The sequence below is a fragment of the Arachis duranensis genome, chromosome 10 (genome assembly GCF_000817695.3).
Source record: "Arachis duranensis cultivar V14167 chromosome 10, aradu.V14167.gnm2.J7QH, whole genome shotgun sequence".
In the NCBI taxonomy this organism is placed as follows: Eukaryota; Viridiplantae; Streptophyta; class Magnoliopsida; order Fabales; family Fabaceae; genus Arachis; species Arachis duranensis.
The window spans coordinates 40335247-40360776 of NC_029781.3; the positions used below are offsets into that span (position 1 = coordinate 40335247).

General features: G+C 36.7%; 2 protein-coding genes across 2 annotated transcripts; one reads left to right on the forward strand and one right to left on the reverse strand.

Annotated features, from left to right (window-relative positions):
- Positions 1 to 1409: 1409 nt before the first annotated feature.
- Positions 1410 to 2072, reverse strand: LOC110276858 (uncharacterized). Its single transcript, XM_021133965.1, has one exon. It carries the CDS (start codon positions 2070 to 2072, stop codon positions 1410 to 1412), a length of 663 nt encoding a protein of 220 aa, XP_020989624.1.
- Positions 2073 to 14856: 12784 nt separating this feature from the next.
- LOC107469950 (phosphatidylinositol 4-phosphate 5-kinase 2) lies at positions 14857 to 19333 on the forward strand. Its single transcript, XM_016089333.3, has 8 exons — positions 14857 to 16188; positions 16285 to 16449; positions 16548 to 16713; positions 17044 to 17154; positions 17254 to 17447; positions 17563 to 17693; positions 17781 to 17874; positions 18540 to 19333. Exons 1-8 carry the CDS (start codon positions 15107 to 15109, stop codon positions 18847 to 18849), a joined length of 2253 nt encoding a protein of 750 aa, XP_015944819.1. The 5' UTR covers positions 14857 to 15106; the 3' UTR covers positions 18850 to 19333.
- Positions 19334 to 25530: the final 6197 nt, after the last annotated feature.

Below are 25530 nucleotides of genomic sequence, written 5' to 3' on the forward strand. Positions count from 1 at the left end.
ATTGCAAAGTCACTTGCATCACACATAAGTTCAAAAGATAATTTCCAATCAGGGGGTGTGATAATTGGTGCTGTATTGAGTTTTCTCTTTAAAGTTTCAAAGGCATGCTTGCAATTTTTATCAAAGATGAAAGGGCTATCAATCATTAGCAAACTGCTCAATGATTTTGCTATTTTTGAAAAATCTTTGATGAACCTCCTGTAAAAACCAGCATGCCCAAGAAAACTCTTCACTGCTTTCACATTAATAGGTATAGGAAGCTTTTCAATGATTTCTATTTTAGCTTTGTCAATTTCTATACCTTTGCTTGAAACTTTATGCCCAAAAACTATCTCTTCAGGAACCATGAAATGGCATTTCTCCCAATTCAATACCAGGTTAGTTTCTTGGCATCTTTTCAAAACAAGAGTTAAATGATGCAAGCAAGTGTTAAATGAATTGCCAAAGACAGAAAAATCATCTATGAAGACTTCTAAAAATGTTTCCACCATATCAGAGAAAATGGAAAGCATACACCTTTGAAAGGTGGCTGGGGAATTGCATAGCCCAAATGGCATCCTTCTGTAGACGAAAACTCTGAATGGACATGTGAAGGAGGTCTTTTCTTGGTCCTTGAGATCCACCACTATCTGATTATATCCGGAATACCCATCCAAGAAGCAATAATAAGCATGGCCTGCCAATCTTTCCAACATCTTATCAATGAAGGGGAGAGGGAAGCGATCTTTCCTTGTAGCATCATTCAATCTTCTATAATCTATGCACATCCTCCATCCAGTCACTGTCCTTGTGGGAATTAACTCATTCTTCTCGTTGGAGATGACTGTCATTCCTCCCTTCTTTGGAACAACTTGAACCAAACTCACCCATGAGCTGTCAGAGATTGGAAAGATTATCCCAGTATTCCATAGCTTTATCACTTCTTTTTGAACCACCTCCTTCATGGTTGGGTTGAGTCTTCTTTGGGGTTGAACCACTGGCTTTGAATCTTCCTCCAATAGAATTTTATGCATACAAATGGCAGGGCTGATGCCTTTGATATCCTCAATTATCCAACCCAAGGCTGTCTTGTGAGCTTTTAACACTCCAATCAGCTTTGTTTCTTCTTCCATGTTCAATGAGGAGTTTATGATCACTGGCAGGGCCTCTGCTTCTCCAAGAAACACGTATTTGAGATGAGGGGGAAGAGGCTTTAACTCTTGTTTTGGCTTCTCCTTTTCCTTGCCTTCAATGGAGATCTCTACCACTTCCTCTTCTATGAACTCTTGTTCCACCTCTATTTCTTCTTCTTGTTCCTCCTGGTAATTGGCTTCTAACATTTTTTCTACCAAACCTTCTATCATATCCATTCTCATGTAGTTCTCTTGCTCAGTGGGATATTGCATTGATTTGAAAACATTGATGACCATTTACTCATTGTGCACCCTGAAGATCATTTCTCCCTTTTTTACATCAATAATAACTCTTATTGTGGCTAGGAATGGTCTTCCCAGGATAATTGAGTTGTTTCCCTCCTCTTCTGTGTCCAATATCACAAAGTCTGCAGGGAAGATAAACTCTCCAACCTTCACTAATAAATTTTTCACAATTCCATTGGGTGTCTTGATTGATCTATCGGCCATTACAAGTGATATCCTGGTAGGTTTGATTTCTTCTATGGCAAGCTTTCTCATCACTGAGAGGGGCATCAAGTTGATGCTAGCACCTAGATCACAGAGAGCTTTCTCTAATGTCATCTTGCCTATGGTGCATGAAACTACAAAACTCCCTGGATCTTTAAGCTTTGGTGGAATACCCCTTTGAATTACTGCACTACACTCCTCAGTGAGCATAATGGTTTCCTTCTCATGCCAGCTTCTCTTTTTGTTGATGAGCTCCTTCAAGAACTTTGCATATAGAGGCATCTGCTCTAATGTTTCAGCAAGGGGAATGTTAATTTCCAACTTTCTAAAGACCACAAGGAACTTGGGAAATTGTTGGTCCTTGAGCTCTTTTTGTAGCCTCTGAGGATACGGCAAAGGAAGTGTGTATACCTTCACCACCTTCCTTTGTTCATGTGATGATTCCTCCATAACTTGCTTCCCTTTCTTTAAAGCTTGTGGCTGATCATCTTTCTCTTTAAGCTTCTCCTAATCTTGCTTGTCTTCTTCCTTGTTGATGGTTTCATCTTTCTCAGCTGGCCTTTTGTCATTGCCCATAAGCTTCTTGTTGGTTTCATTGTCTTTCACCAAGGTTCTTCCACTCCTTAACTGGATGGCTTCGCATTCTTCTTTGGGGTTCGGAATGGTATCACTTGGGAGTGAGCTGGTTGGTCTTTCAATCACTGCTTGCTTGGACAATTGACCAATTTGCCTTTCTAAATTGGGGAAGTTGTTTTGTGGTTTTTTGTATTGGTTTTGGTTAGTTTGCTGATGGTTGTGGTGGTTTGTATTTCTTGAGTTATTTTGGTTTGAATTTCTTTGCAATGGCTATTGGTTTTTATTCTGGTTGTCTCCCCAACTCAAATTTGGGTGGTTCCTCCAGAAAGAGTTGTAAGTATCTCCATGAAAGTTATTTGATCCAGAACCTTGGTTGTGGACATATTGAACTTGTTCCTGCTGCTGATCCTCTTGGTTTTCTTCATTTTGCCCCCATGTGGATGATGGTTGACTTGTATTCACTACTGCAACTTGGAGGCCATCAATCCTCTTGGCCATCATCTCCATTTGCTGCTGGATTTGTTGGTGCATCACCTTGTTTTGAGCTAGAATAGTGTCCACTCCTTCAAGCTCCAATACACCTTTCCTTTGAGCTGGTTGGCATTGCCTCTGATGACCATAGAAGTATTGGTTGTTTGTTACAGTGTCAATGAGATTTTGAGCTTCCTCAGCTGTCTTCATGAGTTGTACTGAGCCTCCAGTAGAGTAATCAAGTGCTTCTTGAGCTCTCAGTGTTAATCCTTCATAGAAGTTCTGGAGTCTATCCCATTCACTGAATATTTCTGGTGAGCACTTCCTGATTAGAGCTTTGTATCTCTCCCATGCCTCATATAATGACTCTCCATCTATCTGAGTGAATGTTTGGACCTCTGTTTTGAGTCTGATGATCCTTTGGGGAGGATAGAACTTAGCTAAGAACTTGTTCATTAGATCTTCCCAATTATTGATGCTATCTCTTGGAAATGACTCCAACCATTGAGTAGCTTTGTCTCTCAGGGAAAATGGAAACAACAACAATTTGTAAATGTCAGGATGTATACCATTGGTTTTCACAGTGTCATATATCCTTAGAAAAGTGGATAAGTGTTGGTTTGGATCTTCAAGTGGGCCTCTTCCATAGGAACAATTATTTTGCATGAGAGTGATGAGTTGAGGCTTCAATTCAAAATTGTTTGCATTGACATTGGGAGTGAGGATGATACTCCCACAGTGCCTTGTATTAGGAAAAGTGTAGGAGGCTAGAACCCTCCTTTGAGGCTGATCATTATTGTTAGCCACTCCCTCTGGGGCATTAGGAGCATTTCCTTCCATTTCCTAGTTCTCTTCCTCTGATTCCTCTCCACCAATAACTCCCTGATAAACCACTATTTTATGATTTATAGTGTTTAATTGAGTGGTTTTTATCAATCTTTTATACACTTATTCATACGATTTGCATGTTTTATATTCTCTTTCCTGATTCTGTGCTATGATTGAAAACATGCTTCTTTGGTCTTAATTTTGCTATGTTTAATCCTTTCTTATTACCATTCGATGCCTTGATATATGTGTTAAGTGATTTCAGATATTACAGGGCAGGAATGGCTTAGAGGATGGAAAGGAAGCATGCAAAAGTGGAAGAAATACAAGAAGTTGAAGAAACTGCAAAGCTGTCAGCCTGACCCTCTCGCACTAAAACAACCATAACTTGAGCTACAGAGATCCAAATGATGTGGTTCTAGTTGCGTTGGAAAGCTAACGTCCGGAGCTTCAATTTGATATTTAATTTGTTATAGTGGCCGTACAGCTAGGCGATGCGAATGCGTGCTTCACGCGGACATGTTGCAGTGACGAAAATCAGCGTGGCAGATTTCATAACCAGCGAATTCTGGGCCATTTCCAACCCAGTTTCAAGCCCAGAAAATACAAATTAAAGACTGCAAAGTGGAGGAATGAAGGGAGGACAACTAATAACACACTTTTCATAATTTAGATGTAGTTTTTAGAGAGAGAGGTTCTCTCCTCTCTCTTAGGATTTAGGATTTGGATTTATTTCTTCTTCATCACAGGTTCAATGTTCCTTTACTTCAATTTCTCTTCCACTTTTATTCATTCTATTATTTTATTTTAGTTTGCCAAATTGGCTTATGAACTTTTCATGTTAGAAATTGATGATCGAAAGAAGAGCAATGAGATTTGAAAACAGATCTAAATCTCAATTGCTCTCTTGATCAAGCCGAAAAGTAACTACAGAAGAAGAAAAATAAAAGCAAAAACTAAACTCAGATCCAATTCTTAGAACAATTGAGAAGAAAGGTGAAAGATGATTCTCAGATTTAGAATCAATGGAGCTCTTCAATCTCAATTCAAATTCCAAGAACAGATAGCAGAAGTTACAGAAGAAGAGAAAATAAAAACAGAAAACTAGACCCGATTTCCAAATCCCGAATTCAAAGACAAAATGAAAATTAAAAGTGAAAACTAAAAAATGAACTAAAAGTAAAAGTTAAAAGTCCTCTACAAATCAAATAAACTCCTATTTATACAGTTTCTATTTTTTGGTTTTCAGAATTTGGAGTGGGCTTTTCAAGTTGGTGAAGAGGTGGATCCAAGATGGTATTTCCATTGAAATTGGACCAAGGGCCACCTCCAGTGGAGCGCTCAGTTAAGAAAGAAGACGTAGCGCTCCCTTGCCTTGTGCCTCCCTCCGAACCAAGCCTTGCCCATAGTGTATACATAGCGCTCAGTGAGAGAATTCCAACGTAGCGCTACACTTAGCTTCCCTTGGTTCCCTCTTCGAACCTTGCTGGCTTCACTTTGGCCAATTTCCTTGTACTAAGCACTGTTGTGTAGTGCTCAGTGAAGTGCTTGCAACGTAGCGCGCTTCCTTGCTTGCGCATGGTTCCCATTTCGAACCTTGGTGCTCCCCCTTGGCTTCAATGTGCCTTGTTTTTCTTCTTTTGCCATGCCCGAAAATGTTGAAAGAGTTAATGTAGCACTCCATTCTTTGAGCGCTTTACCTTGCTAATTGAGCGCTCCGTTTGGTGCATTGAGCGCTATGCTTGAGCGCTTTGCTCTTTGAACCCTTGTCACTAGCGTTCAATTTGTGAACGCTCCACTCAATTAGTGAGTGCTATGCTTGGTTCCTTGAGTGCTACAATTTTGTATCATGGCCACGCTTTGGTTGATCACGCTTTCCTGGTTCTTTCTTTTCTTCATCATTTCCTCACCTACAAGTAATCAAACCAACCAAACAAAGCATCACCAAATTCACAAGATCTCTGCATTAATAATAAAATTAACTAGTTTCTGCATGAATCCTATGATTTTGTGTCAATTAAATGATGGTTGATTGATTTAACATAACCATGTAAATCTACTCCAAATCACTTACTTATAGTGCAAGAAAGTGCATAAAACCTAATGAAACAAGTGAAAAATGCTTGAAAAGTTAGCATAAGATGACTTGTCATCACCTACATTAGAAGTGGAGCTCTATCCTTCACAATTCTCTTAACCAACACCATTCGGGAGGAATTGAGGTTTTGAGAATTTGTGTGGCTTATGGATAAGAGAATGTGCTCTCACTCTTCTCATGACATTTAGATCAAGGAATTGGCAAGATTGATTGTGATTAAAGAGATTGAATTGCCAAGGAATTGGAATCCAATCAATTTCAATCTGCCATAGATCTACTCATATGATTGAGAAAGGAGTTAAGACCCAATTGATTCATGATGGATTATGATATCTCCAATCCCTGATGAATCATTTTCTTTGAATTTCTTCAATTTAGATCTCTCTGGTTTTCACTTCAATTTCAATTGCTATTGTTGTTTTGATTCCCTGCACCCAATTCCCTTTATAATTCATGCAATTTAAGCTTCCTTCAATTTATATTCTGCAATTTACTTTCTTGCATTCTATGATTCAATTATTTACATTTCTTGCAATTCAAGATTCAGCTCTTTTAGTTTCTTGCTCTTTAAGTTTCTGCAATTTAAGTTTCTTGCCATTTAAGTTTCTGTTAATTTACATTCTGCATTTTAATTCCCTTGCAATTTACATTCTGTTAATCAATTCTCACTTAAATCACCACTGTCAACTTAACTAAATTCATCACCCAACTAAAATTGCTTGATCCATCAATCCTGTGGGATCGACCTCACTTTTGTGAGTTTTACTACTTGATACGACCCAGTACACTTGCCGGTTAGTTGTGCGAATTCAATTTTTTGTCCATCAAGTTTTTGGCGCCATTGCCGAGAATTGATTTAGATCAACAATGATTAAGTAGGTGATAATCTAGATTAAGCATGTTTCTTTGTTTTTATTAAGCACACTAACTATTTGTGATTTTGTTTCTATTAACTGTAACTTCACTCTAGCAATAGAGTGCTCTGTTGTATTTTTGGTTTGTTTGTGTTGTATGCCAGGAGGGAGAAGAGGTGAATCCACCTCCTTTAATTCTGAACCAGAGAGAACCTTCTTGAGATTAAGAAGAGAAGCAAGAGGGAAGGGAGTAATTGGAGAAGAAGAATTAGAAGAGGAAGATCAAGAAATGGAGGGTAACCTCCCTAATCCACTAGAGGATGTGGCCAACAACAATGGTCAGCTTCAAAGAAGAGTTTTAGCTTCTTACACTATCCCCAACCCAAGGAGTTATGGGCGTAGTATCTTAAGTCCCAATGTCCATGCTAATAACTTCAAACTCAAGCCTCAACTTATTGCTCTAGTTCAGAATAATTGCCAATATGGAGGAAGTGCTGTTGAAGATCCAAACCAACATCTCTCTGTGTTCTTGAGAATTTATGACATGGTTAAAACCAATAGAGTCCACCCAGACATCTATAAGCTTTTGTTATTCCCATTCTCACTAAGAGACAAAGCCATACATTGGTTAGAAACCTTCCTTAAAGAAAGAATTACCAATTGGGATGATTTGTTTAGCAAATTCCTAGCCAAATTTTACCCCCCTCAAAGAGTCATTAAGTTGAAAGCTGATGTGCAAATCTTCAGACAGCTAGAGGGAGAATCATTGTATGAGGCCTGGGAGAGATATAAGGCTTTTATCAGAAGGTGTCTAGAGGGAATGTTCAGTGAGTGGGTGGAGCTACAAGATTTCTATGAGGGCATGTCCATGAGTTCAAGGAAAGCTTTGGACTATTCTTCAGGAGGATCTTTACAGATGATGAAGACTACTCAAGAAGCACATGATTGGTGGCCAACAATGAGTATTTCTACCCCTCTGAAAGACAAGCAACTCCCAAGAGAGGCGTATTTTAGCTTAAAGGTGTTGATACAACATTGGCTCAAAACAAGATTATGCATTAGCAACTTCAACAACAAATAGAAATGATGTCAAAAAGGATGAATGGACTACAGCTTGCAGTAGTGAGCACAACCAATCAACCACCAGTGGTGTGGGGACAACAAGAAGAGAGCAATGAAGAGCAGCAGCCTGAACAAGTTCAATATATGCACAACCAATGTGATGGACAGAATGAGTTCCATGGAGACTGATGACAAGTCATCTTATGCTAGTTGCACAAGCATTTTTCATCTGTTTCATTAGGTTTTATGCACTTTCTTGCACAATAAGTAAGTGATTGGAGTGGAATTTCATGTTTATCTTGATTTAATCCAACATCATTAATTTTGTACAAAATCATGAGATTTATGCAAGAATTAAGTGATTATTATAAACGATGCAATTTCTTGTGATTTTGGTGAGATTTTGATTTCATGTTTGAATGATTTTATGTGATAAAATGGAGAGGAAGAAATGCATTCCAGGGCAACGCTACGTTCAATTAAGGAACGCTATACTCAATAGCGACACGTACACGCACAGGGCGCCTATGCATCAGCAATGACTTTTGAAAATCCACGCGCACGCACGCATGACGCGTACGCGTGGATGTGCTTGGCGCTCATCTAGAAAGAGAGCACTACGTTAACTCAGTGAATGTTTTCAGGCATTTTGAGTTTGGGATTGGAAGTTTTGCAACCGACACACACGCACGCATGGCGCGCACCCGTCAATGGAGCACCAAGATGAAGCACGCACAGGTGCAAAGGACGCACACACGTGGGAGCGTTCATAACACGAACGTAGCGCTCATTTAACGAACGCTATTAAGGATACGTGAGTGCACAGGATGTAGACGCATCAATATGCAAAGATGATAGGGGACGCGCACGCGCAGAGGACGCGTACGCGTGAGTAAGTGAACGCTGCGCTCAATTAGCCAACGCTACGTTCTCGTGGAAGCAGCAACCCAGCACCATCTTTGACCTACTCCATCAGAAGGCCAAAAAGTCAATTCCAAGTACTGGAGGACGAGATTAGAAAGCCTATAAATAGGAGAAGATTTGATTTCATTAGGGGTTCGGCCTTTAGATTTTCTTTTCATCCCTTTTTAGTCTCTCTCTTTAGAATTTTTAAATCTATGTTCTGTTTTATTTTGTTCTTCATCTTCTGCATAATTTTCTTTTCTGTTTTGGTCTTACTTGAGCTATGATGAACCAAACCCCAAATTTATTAGGGGGAGGAGCTCTACTGTAATCCCATCGAATTAATGAAATTCTTCTTCTTCTAAATTCATTTCTGTAGCAATTGGATATCTTCTACTTTGTTTGTGAATTATTCACTCCGGAAGGGGGTTTAATTCAGTGAATGTGGGTGTGAGCCTCGGAAGGCGAATCACCTTCATTTGAACTGAAGCTTTGTCCAACACAATTCTCATTATCAACACTATTCGGGAGGAATTGAGATTTTGAGAATTTGTGTGGCTTATGGATAAGAGAATGTGCTTTAACTCTTCTCATGAAAATTAGATCAAGGAATTGGCAAGATTGATTGTGATTAGAGAGATTGGGTTGCCAAGGAATTGGGATCCAATTAATTTCAATCTGCCATATATCTACTTAAATGATTGAGAAAGGAGTTGAGACTAACTGATTCAGGCAGGATTACAATACCTCCAATCCCTGATGAACCATTTTCTCTGAATTTCCATTTAGATTTCTCTGCAATCTATAGTCTCTAATTCTCTTTTAATTTCCCATACCCAAATTCCTTTATTATTCATGCAATTTAAGTTCTCTGCCAATTTAGATTCTGCAATTTAAATTCCTTGCACTTTATAATTCAGCATTTACTTTTCTTGCAATTTAAGCTTCAGCTCTTTTACTTGCTTACACTTCAAGTTACAGTCTATTTAATTTTCTGCCATTTACTTTTATGCCAATTTACCTTCAGTATTTCCAGTTTCTTGCAATTTACTTTCGGTTAAGTAAATTCTAGTCAATTCTTCAATATTCGCTTAACTAAATTCATCACCTAACTAAAGTTGCTTGATCCAATCAATCCTCATGGGATTGACCTCACTCTTGTGAGTTTACTACTTGATGCGACCCGGTGCACTTGCCGGTTAGTTTGTGTGAAAATCTGTTTCCACGCCATCAGAGACATTTATAATTCATCATGGAGGAACCACCCCAACTTGAAGTGGGGAGAGAACCAGAACTCTTGGCAAAGAAACTCCAACCAAAACAATTCTCACAACACAAACCACCAAAATCATCAAACCACTAACCAAAACCCATACAGAAAACCACAAAATAATCACCCCTCATCCAATTACTATCCACCAAATAACCCATCAACTAACCACAATAATTATCACCCACCATCTACATCCACCACTTAGCCACAACTACCATAAGAATCCCAAAGAATCTCCAATTTGGAGATGACAATGGAAAAAATGATAAAGCATCAAGAATTGGCCAACAAGAATCATGAAGCCTCACTGAGAAATCTAGAAAGACAAATTGGACAATTATCTAAATAGCCAGCTGAAAGACCAACCAATACTTTCCCAAGTGACACCATTCACAATCCCAATGAAGAATGCAAGGCAATTCAACTTAGGAATGGAAGGACATTGGAGAATGACAAGGTTGACAGCAAGAAAGAAATAGCAGCTGAAGAGAAGAACCAGGAGAAGTCCAAGAAGAAGGAGGAGGAGCCTCAAGCTCCAAGGAAGGGAAAATAAGTCATGGTAGAGCACCACAAGAATAGAAGAAGGAGGTGAAGCCTTATATCCCTCCTTTGCCATACCCTCAAAGGTTGCAAAGAGAGCTCAAGGACCAGCAATTTTCTTAGTTCCTAGAGGTTTTTAAAAAGGTGAAAATTAATCTCCCACTTGCTGAAGCATTGGAGCAGAAGCCCTTATATGCAAACTTCCTCAAGGAACGTCATTAATAAGAAAAGAAGCTGGAATGAAAAGGAGACCGTGATCTTGACCCAAGAGTGTAGTGATGTAATTCAAAAAGGTCTCCCACCAAAACTCAAAGATCCTGGGAGTTTCTTTTTGCCTTGCACCATTGGTAACATGTCCATTGATAAGGCACTGTGTGATTTGGGATCAAGTATCAATCTGATGCCTTTGTCTATGATGAGAAGGTTATTTATAAAAGAAGTAAAGCCTATAAGGATGTTCTTACAACTTGCTGATAGATCACTGGTAACTCCCAACTGAGTGGCAGAAAATCTCCTAGTCAAAGTAGGAAAGTTCATATTTTCAACAAACTTTGTGATTCTGGATCTAGATAAAGAGGGAAGTGATTCTATCATATTAGGAAGACCATTCCTAGCCACAACAAGAGCTGCATGAGAGTTGAGGAGGAAGACTTAAATTGGAAGGAAAAGTCCAAGGAATCACTCATCAACTCACCGTGGTGCAGAAGACAGACATTGAAGAAAAATAAAGGAATCATAAGGATAAAAAAGTTGAGGAGGGATTGCAAAAAGAAGTTACAAAATTGATCACTAAGAAGAAAGCCCCTAACATAAGGCCTGCAAAAAAAGAAGGGTCACCAAAGAAAGGAAAGAAGAGTAAGAAAAAGGTTCCAAAAGGGTGGAGAAACAAGAAAACCCCAACTAAAGGGTTTTCAGAGTGAAACAAAGTGAAGCTGATTTACCAACAGTCGGCGGCATCTCCACAATCTGATAATTACTACACTGTCAATAAAATACTCTCGTTGGAGCACATAGAGATTGTTCATCAAAACACAGAAAAAAGGCTCACAGTGAGAGGAGACAAGTTGAGGCACTATGATCATCAGCCACCCTAACAGAAAACCTATGTCAAGCTAGTGACACTAAAAGAGTGCTTGTTGGGAGGCAACCCAACTAGAGGTAGTTTTCTTTTCTTAGTTATTTCAACATAATCAATTCTCAGCCGCATAATCAATTCTCAATTCATACATTACTATAACTAAAGCATAAACATAACAAGTTCATTGCTAGTCCAATTAATCAAAATTCAGTATAATAATCAAACCATTGATCATTATCATAACAACCACAAAAGTAGTCACAGTTCATAGCCACAATCAGAATCAATAAATCATGACACAGAAAATTAGTCTAGCCATTACAGAAGCTTTTATATACTCTCAGAAAATTAGGTTCTTAAGAACAATTTGATCCTTTAAATTCCAATCCTTAAATAACCACCAAAACCAATTCTAACTAATCGCAAGTCAATTTCACAACCGTTCCGACATATCAAATATCCAATTGAACATCAAATAATCCAAAATAACTCATTCAAGATCAGAATCTTAGCCAATTCAGTGCAAAAAAATCAATAATTCAATACAATTCATAGCCGCATCTAATTTCACTTATAACTCAGAGTAATCACAACCGCATCCAAGTATAATCATTACGCGGGACGTCTGGGCAGAGCCCATAGTCCGCGTCGAGTGCATGTTCATGTACAAGCCTGTATCAGAAATTTCAAAAAGCTGTTAAGTTAGAAAAATCAATTTTTTACACCCAACTTCGAACGCGCATAACTTTTTTCGTTAAAAATAATTTTTAATTCATTCTTTGAATGCTACGAACTTCACCGACCCAATTTTCTTTCAAACAATTTTGGGAATCCGAAAGCCAAGTTATGGTCTGCTGAAGTTGGTCAAAAATTAGCATTTTACCAAAAGTACCAAACCTCTATTCATTCCAATTCTCAAATTCAAATCAATTGCTTCACAACTAAAATAGCCTTAATGTTCCTAAATCACATTTACATACCTTCCAATCACTTTCCAACATATTAACATACAATTTTATCAACTCCAACCAACCAATTCACAATCTCAACAACACCACCCACTCAATTCAACACTAACCATAACCACATATATCTCAACCATTCGATAATCATTCCAACACATAATTTCATCAAGTCCATGCAACAATTTCCATCAAACTCAACATTTATCACGTTTCACTAAACATGAACAATTCACATAGTTTAACTTATCCTATGGTCAACTAACCTAAGTTTTCACGTAATATTACATGTTATCTATGAAAAACCAAAATCATACCATGGTTGATTCCTCCCTAAGCTCAAAATGCCACAATACAAACTTCCAAGATTTCAAATCAACCCAAGAAAAATTCCAACCACCAAAACTTTGTCCCAAATGCTCTAATTTGCCAACTCAACTCCAATTCAATAACTCAAGCTAGTTCATACAATTCACTCAAATTAGTACTAGGACACACACAATTGGACAAACCACAAGGGTTTAGAATTTTTTAATCTTATCCATTGATGATTGGAGTAAAATTCAATAATTATCCAATGTTAGATTGCACCTAAACCACCAAAGTAATCAAAATTACTCAAAACCTAATATAAGCCCAATATAAGCCCGATTCAATCGATTTGGTCCATTAGCCCAATTTTGGACTAAAACCTTTAAATTAATATCAAAATTCGTATTTTTAATATTTCTACTTTTCTAAACTATAAAATTTAATTTTCTAATTTTTTGAATAATAATTAATTTATTGGCTAATTATTTATTAATTTCGCAGGGTTTACACGGTGTCTCTAGAGGACATGCTCATCATATCTGTAGTGCATCAAGAATAACGATTCATAGGGGGTCGCTACGCCATACCTACAGTGGACGCACCACTTAAATCACGAGGTTGGGAGAAGGTCCTAAGCCGAAAGTAAGTTATTCTACACTTAAATTAATATCATCTTACACTAAAACCATTCTAGCCTAAACCACAAAGGAACCTACGGCACTCCCCATCTAACAATTGCAATTTCAGAGCAAAGAGACAATGTCATGGCGAAATCAGAATAGTAATGGCACATAAATAAAAGAAGAAGATGTAAAACTAGGTCACTTACTAGTAAAAGCAAATGGAGAAAGTAGCATATGGAAGAGCGACGACATTATGGGAGCAGAATGAAATCTGCGACAATGCAGAAGGTGAAGGAGTGACAGTGACAATAGAAAGTGGGGGCAATAGTGGTGTTGTCAGTTGCCGAAACCAAATGGAAAACGAAAGGAAGATATGAGTAATGCGATGGTAACCGTCGAGGAAGAAGATTGAAAGGTCAGGGGTAAAATTGACCTTTTTGCTAGCTTTTAAATCACATAAAGAACATTAAATACTCCTAGCACGAGTATTGAAGCGACTTCCCCAAACAGCAGTTAGGGGCAGTTCATGTGCACAAAGAAAGCATTGGAAGCGTGAACCTTGCTGATGAGCTCGCGACCAGAGGGAGACAACTACCCGTGAAGGAACTATTCCAACCCAGTCCAACAAGAATCAGAGGTCCACCTGGCAGACCCATGACCCAACGGCTCTACCTCCCAATCAACCAACGGTGTCCCTCGTACGTCACCATCCCCCTAACAGTAATCTGGACAGTTGGCAGAAACTTTCAGACGAATGTATCCAAATGGAAGGGACCACCCGAAGACAAAAAATAAATGGGAGGGACATACCCCTCCTCAAGGTACGTTACATTCTTACCCTAATTAGCTGCCTTCTCGTACGGACACTTACTTTAATATCGGAGTGGCCGACTTGCCGATCAATCGACGTAGCCCACCAGCTTTCCGCTCTGCAAATCACGCGCTTAGGATCCAATCTCCATCCTACTCAACCTTTCATCTCAACGGACTCCAAGAAATCGAACAATTTAAATAATAGAACACAATATTAGTTAATTTTTAATTTTGATTCAATTATTTAAAGGAATAAAAATATTTCTACCAATAAAACAATAAAAAGATATTACTATTATACATTGTATATTATAAATTAATAAGAACATTTTAATAAATATTATTTATGATGATTCCTCTATACTTTCTGTTCTTTCATTCCTTGCCGAAAACGGAAATGATAAATGCAAAATTTGAGGTGGCATTTACATCAAAATATTAATGTTGTTATTAGTATAAATGTTTGGATATTTAAATAAATATTTAATATATGTATTTAAATCTTAAATTTTTTTATATTCTCTATAATTTTCTTTATTTGTACATCCTTATTTAAGTTCAAATATTATAGTTAAAATTTCAAAAGTTTTACAAGAAATATAATTTTGTTGCTGACATTTTTACAATTGATTATGATGTCTACAGAAGTTTTGTGAAAAAGAAAACTTTTAAAATTAAACCTAATAATTGGTCGATGACTTAATAAAAAAAAGGAGTTTGAGTTAGGCAGCAGCAAAAACAAAAACGAAAGTTTGAGTTAGGCAACGCTGGCTTTTTCTAGCTATAATTTATTACCTGAAAAATTATATATATAATATTCTCCGTTAAAATAAAAAATTCAGACATGATGTGCTATGTTATGTCTGTCTATCCGCTTCGCTCCTGTTGATTCGCACTCTCCCTTTTCTCCCGAACAGCACAAAAAGAGAAGAAGCGAACGACTGTGAGAGAGAGACTAGAGAGAGAAAAGTCCTAGAGCGAGAGTTCTTTCCGCCGGCGATACTTGCCGGAAAATGCACTGACTCCGGTAACCACCTCTCACACACAACCACCAACACACCCCGCCACCACAGAAAAACACAAAACGGAAAATGCGGGAAGCACTTGTTCGCGATACCACCTGCGAAGCCACCTCCATCATCAAGAACGAAGAACCCGAGAAGAAACTGTCGCTCTTGCAGTCTCCGTTGCCGCCGCTTAAGTTGGTTCCAAGCGGCCGGAGCCGGTCTCAGGGAATCGGAACCAGAAGAGTGACGCCAACAACGACACCCCTAGCGGTCTCCGGCGCCGGATCCACCGTGGAAAAGATCCTCCCGAACGGCGATTTCTACTCCGGCGACTTCTCCGGCACCGTTCCTCACGGATCCGGGAAGTACCTTTGGACCGACGGGTGCATGTACGAAGGAGAGTGGAAACGCGGAAAGGCTTCGGGCAAAGGAAAATTCTCATGGCCTTCAGGCGCTACCTATGAAGGTGAATTCAAATCTGGAAGAATGGAAGGGTTTGGCGTCTTCGTCGGATCCGACGGAGACACCTACCGCGGGTCGTGGAGCTCCGACAGAAAACACGGCTTTGGCTTGAAGCGTTATGCAAACGGCGACGTTTATGAAGGGTGGTGGAAACGCAACCTGCAAGACGGCCACGGCCGTTACGTTTGGAAGAACGGAAACATGTATACCGGGGAATGGAGGAACGGCGTCATAACGGGGAAAGGGGAGCTTGTTTGGGCTAATGGGAACCGCTACGAGGGGCAGTGGGAGAACGGTTTGCCAAAGGCACAAGGGTTGTTCAAAACGATGTCGCATCAGCAGGTGCTGCTGCAGCCGCATTGCTTGAAGACGAATGGGATTTTGTGGGGTGACAACTTTGCCCTCGCCGTTAGGAAGCGGTCGTCCGTTGAGGGCTCTAGAGGGAGCGTTACGGAGAAGAGCTTCCCGAGGATTTGCATATGGGAATCGGAGGGTGAGGCTGGGGATATAACTTGCGATATTATTGATAATGTGGAGGCGTCAATGTTCTATAGGGATGGAACGGCGTCGGATCGAGATGGGGTTGGTGTGCCATTTGGCCGGAGCCCGTGTTGTTTCGCTGGCGAGGTGAAGAGACCGGGTCAAACGATATTCAAGGGACATAAGAACTATGAATTGATGCTTAATTTGCAATTGGGCATAAGGTAAAGAAAATATTTGAAGTTGGGATATTGATTGAGGTTCTTCATTCTCTGTGTGTTTGGATTAACGGATAAGAATTTGCTGTTGCGTTTGGATAGGTACTCAGTAGGGAAGGAAGGCTCGACGTTGCGGGAGCTTAAGCTGACCGATTTTGATCCCAAGGAGAAGTACTGGACTAGGTTTCCATCTGAAGGTTCCAAGATTACGCCACCCCATCAAACAGCGGAATTCCGGTGGAAGGATTACTGCCCTGCTGTTTTTAGGTGAGTTTTCATGTTTAATGCTTGCGGGTTTGCGGATGGGGTGAAGTTTTGATGCAACTTTCATTTGTTTTGATTGAATTTTGCTTTGGACTTTACAGGCATTTGAGGAAGCTTTTTCATGTGGATCCTGCTGATTATATGTTGGCTATATGTGGCGATGACGCCCTCAGGGAGCTTTCCTCTCCCGGGAAAAGCGGGAGCCTTTTCTACTTGACGCAAGATGACAGATTTATGATAAAGACAGTGAAGAAATCTGAAGTCAAGGTTGGTTGCATCCTGTTAAATTCGATGTTAATTCCCCCTGCCTGATGTTATACCATATCCTAATTCCTAATGGATATATGCTGTTTTTCATTGCAAGCAAGTAGTTAGTAAAATTTGAGTAGAATAGATACTTAAGTAAATCTTTTGTTTAGTTCTGAAACTTTGGTTTTTGGAAGATGGAGGTATTAGCTGGCCAGTGATGTTTTTTGTATTTAACATAGATTCTCACATTCAATAGAGTTCTGTGCTGCTAGAAATCTTTTGGCTATATGCAAATCTGGATTTTTCTTGTTGCATGTCTGACACTTGATTATGGTTATTAACTTTTAGGTGCTTCTCCGGATGCTTCGAAGTTATTATCAACATGTCTCTGGTAATGAGAATTCACTTGTAACAAAATTCTACGGGGTACACTGTGTCAAGCCAATTGGAGGCCAGAAGGTATGGATTGGTATCTGTATTATGGCGGGTTTTCATTGTTCCCCCATGCATGTTGTTACTCATTACCTTGACTTTTTCTTGTTATTATCGATAAACTAGATCCGGTTTATTGTGATGGGAAACCTTTTCTGCTCGGAATATCCAATTCATCGACGATTTGACTTGAAAGGATCTTCGCATGGGCGTATAACGGATAAGCCGGAAGAGGAGATTGATGAAACGACCACCCTCAAGGACCTTGATCTCAACTATGTGTTTCGTGTACCAAGAAATTGGTTCAAAGAGCTAATTCAGTAAGTTGTTGCTTTTATACTTAGTTAACTCTCCTGTCTGCAGTTTTCTGGACTGTAACTTAGCGGTGGAAACATTAACTATATATGCTGATATATCATGATATTATTCTAACAGACAAATTGAGCGGGATTGTGAGTTCTTGGAAGCAGAGAAAATTATGGACTACAGCCTTTTGGTTGGACTTCATTTTCGTGATGATAATACATGTGACAAAATGGGATTATCACCATTTGTTTTACGCACTGGTATTGATCAATCATTCCCTTAAGTCCATATAGAAGATAAAGTTTATGTTGCATAGTTTTTAAAGTCTGTGTGCTTGACCCTTTCAGGAAATCGAGATTCTTACCAGAGTGAAAAGTTAATGCGTGGTTATCGCTTTCTTGAAGCGGAGCTACAAGATAGGGACCGGGTTAAATCTGGAAGGTATTTTATGATATGTTTTATTATTATATAAAATGATTAGGTCGTTATAGCACCACCATCCATGATTTAATTGAATATTTCCAAAAGGTGTTAGTTGTTATCTGTATCGGTCAGAATCATTAACTATGATCAAATGACCATTGTTAGTGTATGGGAGATGTAGCGTAATTTGTGTATAGTTGGTCAGATTGGAAGTAGCAGATCTGTATCATATATTATGTATAATCTATACAGCATCTTAGTTTAATGTTTCATGGACTTGTGCATGTGTAGTTGTAGTTCTTTTAAGTTTATTTATATTTAAGGAATTAAAGGAGTTTTTATAAAACAAAATGATTGAAAGTAGTTCACATTATTTTTAGTGTTGTAGCAAGCAACTGTCATGTGGGGCACTTGCAGGCTGTGTGGTCTGTGGTCCAAATTAATTTAGATTAGTTAGATTAATTTAGATTTCGAATTTATTTTAGGCCCACCTATAATTCATTGAATCAATTTGGATTTCTCGTTGTTGATCTTATGCACCTGATGAACACAGACACAATTTGGAATCTAACTTCTCACTGTTTTGTTGCATTCTTAAAGTATTCAAGTTCAAAGTTGTTAGATTTCTATGAAAATGCATAATTGCAAATTTTACATCATATTAAGTAGGATTCTTGTTTCAGGAAATCATTAATTAGGTTGGGAGCCAATATGCCGGCAAGAGCTGAACGAATGGCGCGGAGGAGTGATTTTGATCAATACACCAGTGTTGGAATCAGCCATTTGACCCCTTATTGTAGTGGAGAGACTTATGATGTTGTTCTATATTTTGGGATCATTGACATTTTGCAAGATTACGATATCAGCAAGAAGCTTGAGCATGCTTACAAGTCCTTGCAAGTTGACCCTACTTCGATCTCGGCGGTTGATCCAAAGCTCTACTCAAAGAGGTTCCGTGATTTCATCGGGAGAATATTCGTTGAAGACAGGTAGCAGAGAGGGGAAGCTGAGGTTTTCTTTTTAATTGGGAGAATGCCTGCTTGATCCTAACATCTGGGAAAAATAGCTGCAAGTTCGGAACCCTAAGGCAGAGCCAGGGTCGTTGGGAGTTGGGGTTGTCGAGGGGCTGATGATGCTCGCCGGAGTTGGTGTTATTTAACGGCTGAATTCTGAAAATAACAGCCATGATGATGGTGTGCTGAAGGCGAGGGAAACTTGTATAGGCAAAGATAGGGGCTGTTAGTTTTGGGTTGATTCTACCCTCTTTTTCCCCCTTAAAGCGGAGGGCTTGTTATTTTCCTTTATTTATTTTCGTGGTTATAAATTAGAATATGAATATGATATGAATTGTTTATAGGAAGAGGCAGCAAAGCGGAGTGGATAGGTGGGAATAAAAGAAAATTGTACAGTTCTTATACAAAGGATCCCTATTTGAGGTCTTCATTTATTTATTCATTTAATTTTTTCAAGAGTAAAACATTGATTATTGATATTAATAACAATGTTGTGGGATATAAATAGAGAAATAAATAAGTGGGGCATGTGTGACCGGCCGCGGCGGAGACTTAAGTAATATGTACTATTTTTTATATATTTATATACGAATAAAATTTTGCATTCAAGTAAACAAGTCTAATTAAATTGTGATAACGACTTTTTAAATTAGGTGTCTTTACCTTCTTTTTGGTCTCTTTTTTCTTCTTCTTCCCCATTTTTTTTTTCTTCTTCTCCTCTCCTCCTCCTTCTTTATCTCCTCTCCCCTTCTCATATTGCTTCTTCTTCTTTCCTATTTTTGTAATTTTCTTTTTTATTATCGTCATCACTAATAATATTAACATTTTGCTAACATCTTTATTAGTTCTGATTTTTTCTTATGTCATCATTAAATAATTTTGGTTCATTTTTTTAATTTATTTTAGTCCATTTGTATATTAATTGAGGTTCACTTAATGTTGCTGATAAATATTGATTAGATTTTTTATTTCTTAAGTAATTTCGGTTCATTTCTCAGTTTAATTATGGTTCATTTGGATTCAGAAATGAATTCGATGTATTTTTGTTCATGATTGAGTCTTTTTGACTGCTTGTTCAAAATTGAACTAATTTCAGTTCATTTGTAAATTAATTGAGGTTCACTTGATGCTGATGTTAAGTATTGACCAAATTTTTTATTTCTTAAGTAATTTCGATTCATTTCTTAGTTTATTTGAGATTCATTTGGATGCATAAATGAATTCGATGTGTTTTTTTTATAATTGAATTTTTTTTACTGCTTGTTCAAAATTGAACTGATTGAATGGAATAGAGTGGAATCTAATACAACTGAATAAAGTGATAATGAATAATTTCATTTCTTCTTTGCTAAAAAATTTAGTCAATACTTCTCAACAGCATCAAGTAAACCTCAATTAGCACACAAATGAATTGAAATTAGTTCAGATTTGAACAAACATTCAAAAAGACTCAATCATTAACAAAATTACATCGAATTCATTTCTGTATCCAAACGAAGCTCAATTAAACTAAGAAATGAACCAAAATTACTTAAGGAATAAAAAAATTGGTCAATACTTATTAGCAGCATTAGGTGAACCTCAATTAATTCATAAATTAACCGAAATTTGTTCAATTTTGAACAATTAATTAAAAAAGACTCAATCATTAACAAAAACGCATCGAATTCATTTATTGATCCAAATGAATCTCAATTAAAAGAAGAAAAAGAAAAACGTAGCAACAACAGCAATAAAAGAATGTCAACTGAGAGAAAACATACGAAGAAGAAGAAGGAACACAAAAAAGAAGAAGGAGGAAGGCGAAGATAAAGAAGGAGGAAGAACGCGAAGAAGAAGAAGAAAGAAAAAGTGAAGAAGAAAAGAACGAACATGAATATGAAGAATGATATGTTTGCGTTATTGAAGCGCACGTGTAACACACTCTCATTAATGAGAGTGAATTTTTTTAGTACTGGGCCTGTTTGGTTGGACTTAGATACAAAAGTGCCTGAATATAGAATTGGGCTGTTTATATATTTCTTACTTTAAAAATAAGGATTTTTTTAAATAAATAATTTAATTATTTTATTTACCAAAGCATATATTTTTATAGCATATTTACCAATTTGCATCACATGACTTATTTCATTTACAATCTTAATAAAATAAACCAAATTTTACTTTGCAGGTATTTTTGTTTGTGAACGAGATATTTAGAGTTTCAAAAAATACACCATGTAAACAAGATATGTGTATTATTATAAAAAATGATTAAAATAATCCAAATTTTTAAAACTTAAAAGAGTACATAATTTTTTTAAATTTTTTTTTAAATTTGTAACAAGTACAAGCAATACGTATATTTAAATTTATTCAACTTTCAATCTTTTTAATTTGGCATCTTCTTCTATCACTCATTTAAACTCTCGTTTATTTGTTTTCCTTCTCTGATTCCTATAAATTAAATTTAAAACTGTCCATTATTATGTTTATTGGTTTTCCTTCCGTGGTTCTTATAAATTAGATTGGAAACCGCTCATTATTCTATTTATAGTAACTGCATGCTGAAAAATTAAAATATTAAATTAAAAAAAAAGTATAGAGAAACAACGCATATAATAAACAATGCGAGTAACAAATAAAAAAAAGGTAAAATTAATTTTAAGTATAAAAAATCCATTAAAAAAATACTACCCCATTTAACCCTCATTTTACTTTAGCAAACCTTTTCCTTCTCTTCCTAACTGCACTTCCCATCTCTCATTAGCCGTTGCCTAGCATAAACATACCGATCTCAACAACGTGAATGGCATTCGTTAACAACGAGACTTAAAACTTGAGCGTGGGAATTGGAGATCCTAAAGAATACTTTGGAGAAGCAACAACTGGAAGCAAGTTTAGTATCCAGAAAAATAATTTCATATAGCCTTAGGTACAGTGTGCCGATTCCTAGAGTAAGGAATGGAATAAATTACCATTTTGGAAACGTTATGGATCTCAAACAAGGTAAGAGTCCTTTTGTTCTCACTAAGAAATAAGAACTTTCCCATCATAGTTTCCTAACAACCTCTGACCATGCAAGGGCAGTCGCCGTTCGTCCTCTTCTCTCCTGCATCGCGCCGTGCGTTTTGGATGAAGATGCGTCCGCGTCCACCTCCATCGCGCTATCACAACTTCTTCCCCCCTCCCGCGTTGTAGCAACCACCTACCGTGCAAGCGAAGTCGCCGTTAGTCCTCTTATTACTTGCATCGCGCCGTGTGTTCTGGACGAAGACGTCGCCGGTCCACTTCTGCATTAAAGTAGTAAAAATATTGCTATGATTTTGTTGTCTGTATGTGCGATTTCCTAATAGTGAGTTGTGACCAAAATTTTGGTACAGATCTGAGCCATGATTGATGGACAGTGTTCATCCGATGACAATAATCAAAATATTATAATAAAAGAGAGATATAGACTGCTCTAGCATTTTACTAGGTATGTGAATAGTTATTTTTATGCTAAAGTAATTGTTTATTTAATTTGGATTGGATATAAGTAGGTATAATAAAATTTGCTCGATGTTCATTTTACTAGGTATGTGGATAGTTATTTTCATTCTATAGTGGATGTTTATTTAATTTGGATTAGATTTAAGTAGGTACAATAAAATTTGTTGGATATTCATTTTACTAGGTATATGGATAGTTATTTTCATTCTAAACTGGCGGTTTGATGGAGAAGAAGCTCAGCAGCTGGCTAACGAGGGAGGGACTGACGGCGCAGTAAGGACTTCGAGAGGGGGGTATGCGACGGTAAAAAGGTTAGAAAGTAGATGGTTAAATTGTAAAAGGTGAAACTAGAGTTTTTGGAAAGATAATTTGTGATGTACACCTTCTGTGTGCTGGGAGTTTAGCCCATTGTTCACATTATTCACAATTTCCGTTATTTACCTCGTGCAATTGTTGGACTAATGTAGAGACTCCGATTCTTCGCTTTTCTAGGGAAATAGTGTACTATTTCAAATTCTTGTAGGATTTTTTATTTTAATATGGAAGAGTGGAGAGAGTTTTACGTTAATGTTGTAAAAAATAGAGTTTTACAGTGTTATGGGGGTGCTGCTCTGTGTAAGTACAATACGCAGAATACGTATTGTACTGACAATACGCAGATTGTGTATTTACAATACGCAGACTATGTATTATAATTTAATATTAAAATAATACAATACGCAGTCTGTGTATTGTCTTTATAAATTAAAAAAACATTAATCTGACAATTCGCACTCTGCGAATTCTATAGCCCTCATAATTTTGTAAAACACCATAATTTCCAATATTAAAGGATTACACTCATTTTTATCCAATATCCAAAAAAATTAACCATTCTTGTACTTCCACTCTTCATTCTTTTAGAAAACTTGTTTCCTTGTTGTTTCAAATTTTCTTTAGAAAATAGTGGGTGGTTTCAAATCTAATTAAATAATAAAACAAATTTAAAAAAAAATCATAAAGTTTAAAAATTTGAATGAATTACAAAAAAAAAAGAGTATTGGTTGCTTAAATATAACAGGAAAGGGAGTGAGATAGTTTACACAAGTAGTGAAAACCGTAAAATATGAAAAATTGAAAAATATAAGAAAGGCAAACACAATTTCTGTAACTATTTCTATATTTGAATTAATAATAATAAAATATATTGATTTTTATTTTTTAAATCGATTAAAATTAAATTATGAATATTTATATCATTAAATTATATTTTTTCAAATTTTTTATAGGTATAAAAATTATATTTTTATACTTACAAACATATATTTTGTTTATAGTGTAAACAAGATAAACTAATAATTAATTTGTTTACATAGTAAACGAGATAGGTAGAGTACGTTAATTTCTACGTATCAGTGATACACAGTAAAAAATTTGCCTTATCTCATTTTACACAGTAAATAAGATAATATTCATAATTAATTTATTTATACTGTAAACAAAATAAATAGTATGATGCAAAAACATAAATTGTGTCTAAATTATCTATATTAATAAATAAAATATTTATTTAAAAATTTTTAAAAATAATTTTAAAATTAATTAATAAGAAGTAAAAATAAAAAATAGTTATCTTCAAAGAGAGACGTACATAGAGGTGGCCAACATCATTTCTTGAATTCCTGTTAAGAATAAGAGCGGTCGTTGGTATATATAGCTTTTGCAGTGAAAGCGAGGGTGTTGGGCTTTCAATGTGTGTTGTTTTAAGGTCATGAAAAGTAGAGAAAGCAGAGGACAAAAGATGCGGCGTTTCTCGTTTTTCCTCTCATGTGCTTCAGTTTCTCCTGCCTTTTTCTTATTTTTATTTATTTTCTTTTCCATTTAGTAAATTTTGGGTCTACGTGATTAAAAACAAAGAAGAAGAAAAAAAAAATGATATATACTCTACACAAGTGAGAATGTTTAATTTATTTGTTTATTTAAATAAATATTAAAAGTTTAAATTTTATCTTGTGTATATAATAATTAATTAAATAATCTTAAAATTTTAAATAAATTTTAAATTTATAACGGATTAATCCTTATATTCTTAATTTACTAGATCGAGAGAAACTATGGTATATATATACTCCAAGCAAGTATTCACGTGTTTTGTGAGCTTTTTGATTAAAAGTTTAAATAGGTAAACTACACCCATTTTTCTTTCAAATTATGCGATATTATAAACAGTAATCAACAGAGATCGATATCATGTTCATGAACGAGAGCAGTGCTATTTTATAAATCCAAAATTATTAATCATCATACGATTTAAGTTTAGTGATTGATGTATATATTTCTATATTTTTTATGTAAAGATGTTTAAAACCAAATCAACTGAAAAAAAACGAACATATGAACATGTGACAACTTTATCTTGTTCATATCTTTACTAGTGACTTAATCATTATTCATAAAAACATAATAATAGAAAGTTAATGATAAATATTCAATGATAGAGGAATGATTAATTTTCTCAAGAAGGAAGAGCTATTCTCCCTATATGTTGCATCTTACCTTTTGAATTGGATGTTTATTTTGGTTCATTTATAAGTATAATGTTCGGAAATTAATGGTAAGAGAATTATATAGAGGAAACAAATTTCTTGCTCCTTGAAGAACTTACTCAAGGTGGGAGATATGAATATGACTGATACGTAGCTTAAGAATTCGGTCAACCGACTATATCTTCACGCACAAACCTCAATCAATAAAGCAAATTTTAACAAACAAAATCTAATAACAAACACCGCCAAAATCGAGGATAAGGGCATAACTCAGAATCTCAACTGACTACACTAACGGCATCAGGATAACCTCGGTCAACACAAATAATCCCTAAATAAACTCCAACTGAACGAGTTCCCAAACGTCTATATAAACAAATTAGTAACCTCGGGGCAATAGAGGTTCACAAAACTCATTCTCATATATTATTCTTATTCTCTTATAACTCATATTCTTACTTGAGCGTCGGAGTGCTTTTTGCAGGTGCTCCCACCGTGGTGTTCCAGTTCAGCCGACGTATAGCTCTTCCACCTAAGCTCGGACAATAGCAGGAGAAGTCACTATACCTCGGCCTCATACGCCCGGAACATTTGGCACCCACCGTGGGGCCTGAGTTGATATAACCCCACTTTCACTCTTAGATATCCTCTATTTCCTTTCTTGT